Source organism: Lepidochelys olivacea, assembly GCF_965140295.1.
Source record: "Lepidochelys olivacea isolate rLepOli2 genome assembly, chromosome: 1".
NCBI lineage: Eukaryota > Metazoa > Chordata > Testudines > Cheloniidae > Lepidochelys > Lepidochelys olivacea.
The window spans coordinates 7,693,770-7,706,263 of NC_140411.1; the positions used below are offsets into that span (position 1 = coordinate 7,693,770).

Here is a 12,494-nt window from a genome sequence, read left to right on the forward strand (position 1 = left end):
ACACAGCACACAGTTAACCTGTGGAACTCCTTGCCTGAGGAGGTTGTGAGTTTAGGACTATAACAAGGTCTTAAAGAGAACTGGATCCATTCATGGAGGTTAAGTCCATTAATGGCGATTAGCCAATATGGGTAAGGAGTGGTGTCCCTAGCCTCTGTTTGTCAGAGAGTGGACATGGATGGCAGGAGAGAGATCACTTGATCATTACCTGTTCGGTTCACTCCCTCTTGGGCACCTGGCATTGGCCACTGTTGGTAGACAGGATACTGGGCTGGGTGGACCTTTGGTCTGACCTGGTCCGGCCGTTCTCACGTTCTTATGAGTGTGCAAGTTACTTCAGCCATGCACACAAGCACTATTACACTCCCCTTTCCTGCACCTCAGCTCTACTCTTTGCTGAAACATAGACCAGCAGTTCTGTTCTCTCAGGATATTTTGGAAAGACTTGCACAGGTATTACAGAGGGATTGTCTTCAAGACTCTGAATGTAAGTGTCACAGACATCTTCTGGTCAGTTACCAGGAGACTGTATCATACAACTGTTCACTGAACAAACAGTTAACATCACAAACCCATTGCAAACATTATGTGGAGTATTTCTAAAATGCTTTCTAAAGCAATACCCATTAAGCAGTAAAGTTACCACGGCTCCTTCCTGGAGAGATTCCAACAACTCTGCTTCTGGCTTTCAATATACATGCTGTCATGAAAGTTTGGTTTCAAAACTTATATAACAATGAACTGTTTTGACATAACATTTACACATCTGTACTTTTGTACACACATGCGAACCTGTTCTTTCCCCTCTGATCTGCTTTCAGAGATGATTTCTAAGGTTACAGTGGGACTTAAAATGTGACGTGTTTCATCAGCCCTCATTCAGTCGCTTGTCAGCAAACAAAAGTCTAGTAGCTCCTCTGTCCCTGGGTTCATAGCTGACTGGGTCTCCTCAGGTTCTATTCTGTCAGTCTGTAGCCTGTATCTGGAGTGGTAACAGGCCTTTGGATCAGTATAGAAAATATTCATTCCCTGAGCTCTCACTCTCTAGTACATAGTAACCCCAGCATCTGTAATTCAGGCATGATGAGGGTTTGTAGGAAGTGGATTTGAAAGGCAAATGCATGAGTATTCATGGAAATGGAACTTCTTATCACACATGAAGGTAGTCTCTCTCTCTCTTTCTCTCTCTCTGTCTTTCTCTCTGACTGTCTATGTCCTGTATTCATAAAATGCATAGCACCTGGGAACAGCATTGTGACAGACACGGAGCTGAGCTGCAATAACGAATGTGTATGTTAAACCCAGTTCTTGGGATGTTTGCTGTAGAGCTGTATTGGGTTAACAATTGAGATGTTTATGTTATGGCTGTATAAGGTGAAACTAGTGTGGCTCATCTTAGTTTAATAGCAGGCCACAGGAAAACAAGGAGGAAGGGAAGGAATAGTTCAAGAAAAGCATTACTCAGTCACCACCCCAGGGAGACTGAGAGACTACACTGGAGATACAAGCCACGAAGAGCCTATTTCCAGCCTCCAGCCACATTACACAGCTTGTTTTGCCAGTGCTGGGAGTCTGTCCAGAGGTGGGGCAGCTGTTGCTCAGAAGCTCTTCTGACTGACAGGCACAAACACGGCTTGGGAAGTCTGAAAGTGCAAAGCCTCCCTGGGTCCCTGTCAGAGCGGGAAGGCTTGGGGTCAGAAACAGGTGAAGCCTGTTGTTTGAAAATCCTCCGATTTGCCCATGTTCCACTTTATTCCTTCTGTTCATATTAAACAGTATTTTGTTTCAAGAAGGCCAGCTGGTAATTAGTTTCATCAGTACTCCCACAGTCCCAGAGGGAAGAATCACAGGTGCCAAACCCACCCGGGCCTGCTCAGCATCCACAGTCGGCCCGTAGTGAGCTGTAGCCCAGGGCGCAGGCTGAGGGTGGGTGGATCGTGGGATTCCACCCCATGTAAGGGAAGACTACGAGGCCTGACATGTGGCACTCAGAGACCAAAGAGGAGTCAGAGATATGGGTAGCCTCTAACTTTGACGGGTATCTACAGGATAGAAGTGCTGGAGCCCTCAGCCGCTAAGGAAGCAGAAATATGCCCTATTGGGCCTGTTACCACAGAAGAAAGGCAGCTCTGTATTCCTGCGCTCACAATTGAGCCAGAGAATAAAACCTCTGAAAATGCATTTGCTAATTAAATTTTCAGGAGCAAATAAACCTGAGGCAATTTGGGAACTAGTCACTGATATTCTGTGGGGTCTCCTCTCCCTCATCCCCTGGCAGGATTTGACCCAGAGCACACGGGGTCTAGAAATGGGACCTCTTGAGAAATCCTGACTTGGAGCATCGGGGTTTTTACACTCTGAGCTTGCTTTGAAAGTCTAGCTTTCTGTGTAGCTTGAGCAGCCCACCATGAACAATGAGCAGGTGTAGAGGAGGGGTTCCAAAGCTACCTAGCGCTGCCTGCCCTTCAGCCCAGTCACTGAGTGACCCCGACAGCTCAGCTGTGTCCTCTGCCACTGCACAGACCATCTGCAAATGTGAACAGCTTCCAGCCTTTCCCCTTCACTTCACATTTTAAAGATAGTGAAACCTGCCAACGTACCCAATTCCCGCTAGAAGAGGAGCCACTGACACCAGAGGTCTTCACCCTAAAGGACAAGGAGTCATCAGAGATGTTGCTCAGGCAGCAGCTAGTATCTATTCAGATAGAGAGGCAACTGTCTTTATGAAGTGTGTTTGCACATTTCCTTTGGGGCCACTTGGCCATCAGGGAACCTCAGCTGCTTGGCTTTAACCCCTGCCACAGCCAATGGCACTAACTGCCAGAGGCCAAATCACAGGGGATGTGTTGTGATGCCCTGCTGTAGGAACTATTAGTGGAATCTGGGCTTTTCGTCACTGTTCATATGGTTCTGATTAGACACACGGCTACCTCGGGGGCAGCTGAGTGGTAACGATGATGCCGTCACAGCTGTGATCTTACTTAAATATAATAGTAATAATAATATAGGACCAGATTTCTTCCTGTCAGCACTTTTTCCTGCATTACAAACCCAGTGTGCAGGACAGGGAAGGGAGATTAGATAGATCCTCAAAATTATGTACAGATCTCAGTGATCCACTGGTGGCTACCCCCCCCCCCACAATCTCTGAGCCTCCACAGCTACTCTAGGACCTTCTCTAGGTTTCTGTTAACCTGTGGCCTGTGGCAGTATTTAGTAAACTGGTTTTATGCTTTATCTTTCCCAGCATGTTTTGGGAAAAGTATCTGAGGAAAATCTCAGCTCTGTGTACAAAGGTGGTATCATATCCTTCCCACATCAAGGGCAAAGCGATTAATGAGCTTACATTGTAAAGACCCCTGTGCAGTGCAAGGTGGTATAATTCTGGGTTTATATGTCAGCAAGGGAACAAGGCATGGGATCTGGGATATTGGCTCTTGTCTCCTTCCTGTGTTTAAGTGGCTTAGGTAAAGCACTCAGGTAGCTCAGTTGGGTTTATGGCAACACTTGCTGTTGTGGTTGATAACAGGGCTTGCAGAGATTGGCTGTGTCACCAGCAAAGCAGTGTACAATTGGCCAGCCCAGTTGAAGGGTTGGAGGGGTACAGAGTTGGAGGGGCACAGTGATTCCGACAGCTCCCAGACTGCACCCAAGGATTGACAACCTGTCACAGCGGTATGTGTTATTCAGCTTCCTGGGTTCATCAGTAATCTCCATGGAGTCCCAGGGGATTACTGATGAACCCAGGAAGCTGAGTAACACAAACTGCCTCCCCAGCCACACTGGAACCTGCATGGTGCATAATAATAAGCAACAACTTTCCTGTGCAAAAATTACAACCAGTGGTTGGTGGCCACAAATGAGCCAGGGAAGTCGTACCCTTTCCTTGACTATTCCCTCTTACTTCCTGGACAGGGTATATATATACTATATAAGCTATTACCAGCAGGAGAGTGGGGTGGGTGGATATATTGTTTCATGGTCTCTGTGTATATAATGTCTTCTGTAGTTTCCACAGTATGCATCTGACGAAGTGAGCCGTAGCTCACGAAAGCTCATGCTCAAATAAATTGGTTAGTCTCTAAGGTGCCACAAGTACTCCTTCTCTTTGGACTTCAGTATATTAAATAATTTTGTCTTGTCTGCAAATTTTTCCACCTCACTGCTTATCCCTTTTTCCAGATCATTTATGACTATGTGAAATAGCACTGGTCCCAGTACAGATTCCTATGGGGAACCACTATTTACCTATCTCTGATGATTTATTCCTGCCCTTTGTTTCCTATCTTTCAACTAGCTACTGATCTGTGAGACAGCCTTCCTCATTATCCTATGACTGCTTACCTTTCTTAAGAGTCTTTGGTGAGTGACCTTGTCAAAGGCTTCCTGTAAGTCCAAGTACACTATATCCTCCTTATCACATTTGCCCACTTTTGATGATCTGCTCAGAGAATTCAAATAGATAGGCAAGGCATGATTTGCCTTTACAAAAGCCATGCTGACAATTCCACAACAAATCATGTTCATATAGGTGTCTGTTAATTTTGATTTTTAATATAGGTTTAACTAATTTGCATGCTGCTGAATTTAGGATCACTGGCCTGTAATATCCTGGATCGGCTGTGGAGGCTTTTTTAAAAATCAGTATCACATTAGCTATTTGCCAGTCATCTGGAACAAAGGCTGATTTAAGTGCTAGGTTACATACCAACTGGTATCACAACAATTTGATATTTGAGTTCCTTCAGAATTCTTGGATGAACATCATCTGGTCCTGGTGACTTATTACTGTTTAATGTATCAGTTTGTTCTGAAACCTCTGTGACAGTTTGTCTCCCCTGGGGTGCAGGCTGGGAGATGATGGAACCCTATCCATTCAGCTGGGCTGGTCTCTCTCACACTGCTCTGCTGGTGACACAGCCAGCCTCTCCAGGCAGTGTTGTCACCCAACATGAGAGCAGGTGTTGCCACACACCCAACTGAGCTACTGAGTGCTTTACCTAAGCCACTCAAGGACAAACAGGAGACAACAAACAATTTCCCAGCTCCCCAGCCTTGCACCCTTGCTGAAGTATAAACCCAGAATTATACCCTCTTGCACTGCACAGGGATCTGTAAAAAATTATTAATATAGGTAGCTTTCCACTGAATGTGGGAAAGGTATGTAACTGCCTTTGTTTACAGAGCTGAGATTTTCCCAGATGCTTCAATCAAAATACCCTGGTTATGATAAAACCTAAAATAAGTTTATTAACTACACAAAGATAGATTTTACATTATTATAAGTGATAGCAAACAGATGAAAGCATATTACCTAGCAAATAAACAAAGCTGAAAACTAAGGGTAACACACTAGATAGATAGGTTTTGAAATAGCAATTTCTCATCCCTTCTGATGATTCATGTAGTGCACCAGGTTTCCATACACAGGTTAGAAATCCCTTTTCCCTGGGACCAGCACTTCCCCTAATTCAGTCTTTCTTCCTCAGTTTTTCTAGGAGTTTACTTGTGCGGGGAGTGAGGCCAAAAGAGAGTATCAATTCCCACCTTATATAGTTTTTCCATATGGGTGGAAACCCTTTATTTTAAGCCAAGTTCCCAGCCCAGTTTGTGGGAAAATACAGGTACCAATATGGAGATCAATGCCATGAGATCTGGTCCCATGCCCTTGCATGCCTATTGAGCCATGATAGCCATTGCTCATAGGCTGGCGGAAACATTCACAGGAAGGTTTCAGAGTAACATCCGTGTTAGTCTGTCTTCGCAAAAAGAAAAGGAGTACTTGTGGCACCTTAGAGACTAACCAATTTATTTGAGCATGAGCTTTCATGAGCTACAGCTCATGCTCAAATAAATAGGTTAGTCTCTAAGGTGCCACAAGTACTCCTTTTCTCCTTACTATGTGTATGATAATCAAGTTGGGCCATTTCCAGCACAAATCCAGGTTTTCTCACCCCCCCACCCCCACACACAAACCCATTCTCCTGCTGGTAATAGCTTATCTAAAGTGGTCACTTTACTTGGGCGAGTCTCACAATTCTCCCACTCTTTGAGATGGGAACACAATCCCAACTATGCTAAATGCTTATCACCAAGAAGGTCTGAATGGAAACCTGAGTCTTTTCCATTCAGGGTTTGTGACCAGAGCTAAACAGTCACCTCCAGCTTCTTTAAAACTAATAGGTTTATTAGGAAACAGCAGAAAACATCAGAGAAAACGGTTTTAAAATAACAGGAAGCTGTCACACATCTACACTCATTTATCTCATGTATCACAACAATCTAAGTTAGACAGGCTTTGCTCTGGAGATAGAGAAACAGAACGGCCCGACTTACATTCTTTCGGGAAGCCAAGGAGCTCTTGAGACACAGCCTAGTTTTCATGTGTCTCTGAGAGCATCTTCCCATCTGTTTTCCCCTTTCTTGTGGAAGCAGCTTGTGACGTTGCACTCCATGTCCTTGGGGAGGTATGCTTGTGAGTGTGAGTGTGATGTGGCTGGAATGTGCTTAATACGAGAGGTCTCTTGTGTGATGTTATTGGAAAGCTTGTGGTCTGCTGGGTATTTTCATCCTATTTGTTTGCATGTGTTGTTTCTGTGTCTGGAGCTGGGGAGATGGGATGTGGACTTGTGTCACTCTTGTGGTCGTGCCGGGCAGGGGCTGTCAATGGGGCATTGGGAGCTTGATGGGTCCCATTGGTTGGGACAGTTGATGGTGGATGGTTTCTTTGCCTGAAGGCCTTCCTGTGTGCGTGGGGGTCAGCCCAAGTGGGGGTGGAGACTGGAGGTCTTGGAGATGTGGCTGTGTTGCAAGGTGGTGAAATCCATCTTGGATCTGCTACTTTTCCATTTAGTATGAGCGGTGGGTACCCAGAGAGATGGGGGATTCCCGGCTTGTGACAAGGTTATAAAACCTATAAAGGGCAACAAAAATGATTAGGGGACTGGAACACATGAGTTATGAGGAGAGGCTGAGGGAGCTGGGATTGTTTAGCCTGCAGAAGAGAAGAATGAGGGGGGATTTGATAGCTGCTTTCAACTACCTGAAAGGGGGTTCCAAAGAGGATGGCTCTAGACTGTTCTCAATGGTAGCAGATGACAGAACGAGGAGTAATGGTCTCAAGTTGCAGTGGGGAAGGTTTAGGTTGGATATTAGGAAAAACTTTTTCACTAAGAGGGTGGTGAAACACTGGAATGTGTTACCTAGGGAGGTGGTAGAATCTTCTTCCTTAGAGGTTTTTAAGGTCAGGCTTGACAAAGCCCTGGCTGGGATGATTTAACTGGGAATTGGTCCTGCTTTGAGCAGGGGGTTGGACTAGATGACCTTCTGGGGTCCCTTCCAACCCTGATATTCTATGATTCTATGATTCTATGAAAAGAGGGTGGAGCAGGAATGCGGGGGGAGGGGGGGCTGCCAGTCATGAGAAAACTCCTGCTTTTCACCTGAGATGTCTGCTGGATCTAACAAAGACAGTACCAGAGGAAAGGGTTTGGCCCAGACTAGAAATGAGTACAGTCCTTGAAGTAAGCTTATTGGAACATCTTTGATGGTGAGATATTACCTGTAAGGCTTAGACTTCCGTGTTTTGTTTCATTTTGTTTGTGACTTACTTTGTTCTGTCTAAAGAAAAGGAGTACTTGTGGCACCTTAGAGACTAACAAATTTAGTCTCTAAGGAGCCAAAAGTACTCCTTTTCTTTTTGTGAATACAGACTAGCATGGCTGCTACTCTGAAACCTGTCTTTGTTCTGTTTGTTATAACTTGAAACCACTTAAATCCTACTTTTTATGCTTAATAAAATCACATTTGTTCATTAATAAACCCAGAGTAAGTGATTAATACCTGGGGGAATAAACAGCTGTGCTTATCTCTCTATCAGTGTTATAGGGGGCAGACAATTTATGAATTTACCCTGTATAAGCAATATACGGAGTACATCAGATTTATTTGGCGGTTTGGATCCCATTGGAAACTGGGTGTCTGGGTACTGGAGACAGGGAACCTGCTGACCAGTTTTCAGCTAAAACCTGTAGCTTTGGGAGTGTGTCCCAGACCCCATGTGTGGCTCAACAAGACAGGGTTCTGGAGTCCCAAGCTGACAGGAAAAACTGGCTCAGAGGTAATTTCAGCACATCAGGTGACAGTCCCAAGGGGATCTCTGTGACCGAATCCATCACATAGCCTTTACTGAAACCTGTGTGAGCCTGGGCCCAGTCACCATAGTAACCTTTGCCCTCAGACTCCTTTCTTCGAGACAGACCATCTAAGATGAACCCCCTATGGCCATTGCTCGGCAGTTAGACCAATTCAGCCTCAATCGCTCACAAACACCGGTCCCCGTGATGCTGCAACACTCCCCACAAAAATCCACTACTTACCCCTCACTGTCACCCGTGAGCATCCCCACATCTGCCACAGACACCAAGGGGTGGACTCATGGGGCTTCCCAGAAGAGAGCTGTCACAGGAGGCTGTGGTAAGAGGCCTTTGATAGACTAATGTCAGAGGTGTTGCTCTGTGGAACCCTGACACAGACCTGATCTTAGGGTCTCAGAGAATATGAGCATCTTGAATGTATTTATCCTCGCACCACTGCTGTGAGGCAGGGCAACGCTATTACACACCTGAGCAAAGGTGCAGAGACTGCCTATATCTTACCCATGGTCACAGATGGCAGGGAATCAAACCCAGCTCTCCTGAGTCACAGAGCCATGCCCAGATTACAGGAAAAGCTTTCCAGCCCTCTGAGCAGCGACAGGACCTGCTGGATTGTCTGCTGCACCAGCAGAGCTCCCCGCTGGGCGGCAGAGAGCAGGGATGGCACGGAGCCAGTTAGAGAGGTTTGATTCGCTGGCCTGTTCTCCCCCTGCCTCAGTGGAGTTTAGAGCAGCATGAGGGCTGGGCTGACCTCCTCTGGGTGGTAATGGCTTCCAAGAGCCCCCGCTCCTGGACAAGACTGAGCCTCCCTCATCCCTGTGACTGCCACCCAGTACCCTCCCCCGCCCCGTCTGCTACCATGTTGTCTCTTCTTGAGGAACTTGAGCTTTTTACATGTGCCATGAAGGTTCCAGGGCAGCTGAGGAGGCTTCTCTGACACTTCCCCCATCGTCATCATTGTGATGTGATTATGACATAGTTATAACGCATCCTGTACAAAACGTGTCCTGTGAGGTGTCTATGGAAAAGTTCTGATTGGCAGAATATGATGATCCCACGTCTACGCATTTTTTATTTTTGCATCTGAAGTTATGAATATTGACTATTTATCTCTGTAGCTACACCAGGCTGACACACACTCGGCAAAATACTTACAGTCTAGACAGCTGGTTATGAAGGGCCTATTCTGGTTGTTGGTGCATTGGGGAAATAACAGACCCCAGGAAAAGCTTATCCCCTACCTGAGAAAAGCCTTCCTGAGACTTCTCCAGAAAGCCTATGGATAATGGAAGCTATGACTCAGCAGGGAATGCAAAGGCATGTGATCAGACCACATGACACTAAACTCCATTTTGCTACCTGTGGGGAGACAGGGTCATGGGATGGGGGCTGTTCTCGGGCCCCTGCTCCTGCTCTTCCTCTTGCCCCCCAATGCCAAGGACAGATAGGGGGTCCATGGTTCCCCAGGGTGGGCCAGGATCCCTGGGTGGCTCTTAACACAGCCTAGCTCTAACTTTCAGGAAGACGAGGAGGCGGGCCCTCAAGGAGAAGAGGAGGAGCAGAGCATGAAGCTTTGTGCGGGGAAAGATGGAGCAAAGGCCTTAGGGGAAGAGGAGGAGGAGTGGGTGGAGCCTCAGGGGGGAGAAGAAGGGTAGGGGCAGGGTCACAGGGAAGCAGGACTCCTTCATGTGTATTGCTTTTACCTTTTGACTAGGTGGTCATCCTAAACGGCATGAGCTAGGCTGCGATAGGAGCTAGCCGTGCCTCTCTGGGGGAGTTGAGGTGCATTTCCACCACTTTCCAAGCAGATGGGGGAGCACAAATTGGGGGAAAGGGGAGGGAATCTGGGCCTGAGTCTCTTGGCAGGACTCGTGTGTGTCAGACCCTCACTCACACAAATAGTTCTGCTCTGCCTCTGTGGGAAGGGAGCTCAGCGGGTGTGCAGTGTGCATAGCCATCAGTATAGAATCATAGAATCATAGAATATCAGGGTTGGAAGGGACCTCAGGAGGTCATCTAGTCCAACCCCCTGCTCAAAGCAGGACCAATCCCCAATTAAATCATCCCAGCCAGGGCTTTGTCAAGCCTGACTTTAAAAACTACTAAGGAAGGAGATTCCACCACCTCCCTAGGCAACGCATTCCAGTGGAGGAGGGGATGCCTGAATGGGTTCTCCTGGGGCTCCTGTGTTAATCAGGTCTCTGACACCACTCAGACACAAGAATCTGGCTGAAGGCATCGGGGAAGGGTGGGTGTCTCTGCCCAAGTAGTAGCCCCTGTCCACAGCTGGTGCAGCCCCATGAATCACGCAGCACCCAGAGCGCTGAGATAGGGTCCAGGACTGCGACAACAGAACAGCCCTGCAGCTTTTGTCATGGCCCATCTCCTCCCTCACCAATCCTTCTCCCCTTGCTCTGGCCTTAGACCCCATCTGGACCTCTCTCTACAAAGTGGAGATCAGTAGCTCCTGTCTTCTCAGATAAAAAGAACAGGAGTACTTGTGGCATCTTAGAGACTAACAAATTTATGAGAGCATAAGCTTTCGTGGGCTACAGCTCACTTCATCGGATGCATAGAATGGAACGTATAGTAAGATATATGTAGATATATACATACAGATAAGTTGGAAATCACCATACAAACTGTGAGAGGCTAATTAGTTAAGATGAGCTATTATCAGCAGGAGAAAAAAACTTTTGGAGTGATAATCAAGATGGCCTATTTCGACAGTTGAGAAGAAGGTGTGAGGATACTTAAGTTAAGGAAATTAATTCAATATGTGTAATGACCCAGCCACTTCCAGTCTCTATTCAAAGTCAAGTTCATGGTATCTAGTTTGCACATTAATTCAAGCTCAGCAGTTTCTCGTCGGAGTCTGTTTTTCAAGCTTTTCTGTTGCAAAATTGACACCCTTAAATCTTTTACTGAGTGGCCAGAGAGGTTGAAGTGTTCTCCTTCCAGTCGTTGAATGTTATGATTCCTGATGTCAGATTTGTGTCTACTTGTCTCAGATGTAAGGGTCCAGGATGGAATAGATGGCTGTGGCCTGTGTTTTTTGACTCCCAGGTCACTAGTATGGGAGCAGAGTGAGAAACTGACCCTTCAGTTGATGAACACCCTGATTATCCTTGCACGAAGTTGTTTGCTTTTCACACTGTACACAATGGGGTTCATTAGGGGTGGGACCAGCAAATAGAAGTAGCCCAGGACAAACTGAAGCAACATAGAGGAGCTATTCCCAAATCTGTGTATCACAGACAAGCTGATCTCTGGTAGGTAGAAGAGCAGGACGGCACAGAGGTGGGAAACGCAGGTGTTCAAGGCCCTGAGACACTCTGCATGGCACACGACATTCAGCACTGTTTTGAAGATCATCACATAAGAGAGGAAGATGAGCAACAAGTCCAACCCAAAGGTTAAGACTAGAGTAGACAAGCCATAGATATTATTCACTGTGATATCCGAACAAGCCAGGTTCATGACCTCCTGATGTGTGCAGTAGGAATGGGAGAGAATATTAGTTCGACAGTATTGGAACCGTTTCAGCAGACAAGGGAACGGTAGAACTACTACCACCCCTCTTAGCACACACAACAGTCCCATTTTGGATAACCTGCATGGAGTTAAGATGGAGGCATATCTCAGTGGGTTACAGATTGCAATGAAGCGGTCAAGCGCCATCAACAAGAGGAAGGAGGATTCCATACATTGAAGCAAGTGGATGAAGAACAGCTGGGCAAAACAGGCATCAAGGCTGATCTCCCTAGAGTTGAACAAGAATATGCCCAGTATCGTCGGTATGGTGGATATTGATAAGCCAAGGTCTGTGACGGCCAACATGGAAAGAAAAATGTACATGGGCTCATGAAGGCTTGGATCTGTTTTTATAATGAACAGAATGACTGAATTTCCTACTATTGAAATAACATACATTAAGCAGAAGGGGATAGATATCCAGAGATAGACGTCTTCCTTTCCAGGTATCCCAGTGAGAAGGAAAATTGTAAATTGGAATTTGGTATCATTGACAGCTGACATAATGGACTGGGCAGGTTCAAGGAGCTTTCAGCGTTCCTTCCTGAAAGGAAAAAGAACAGGAGACTAGCTGAAATGTAACTAGACATCTTTCTGCTCTGAGTGCAAGTCTAGAGACTCCCAGAAGTTCAAGAAAGATCAGCAAAAACATACTCTTGGATTTACACCATTAATAGGAAGATAGGCACTGGCAGACTGGATCAGACCTGCAGTCCATCTAGTGCACTATCCAGTGGCCAGTTCCAGAAGCTTCAGGGGCAGGTGGAAGAAACCCTGCAATAGGGAGCTATGAGATAACCAGTG

The 12,494-nt window shown here is 46.3% G+C and overlaps 1 protein-coding gene across 1 annotated transcript; it reads right to left on the reverse strand.

Moving 5' to 3' along the window:
* Positions 1-11,258: 11,258 nt before the first annotated feature.
* On the reverse strand, positions 11,259-12,194 carry LOC311513507 (olfactory receptor 51G2-like; the record flags this gene model as incomplete). The annotated part of the gene is made up of 1 exon (XM_084615393.1): positions 11,259-12,194. One exon carries the CDS (start codon positions 12,192-12,194, stop codon positions 11,259-11,261), a length of 936 nt encoding a protein of 311 aa, XP_084471519.1.
* Between the last annotated feature and the right edge of the window lie 300 nt (positions 12,195-12,494).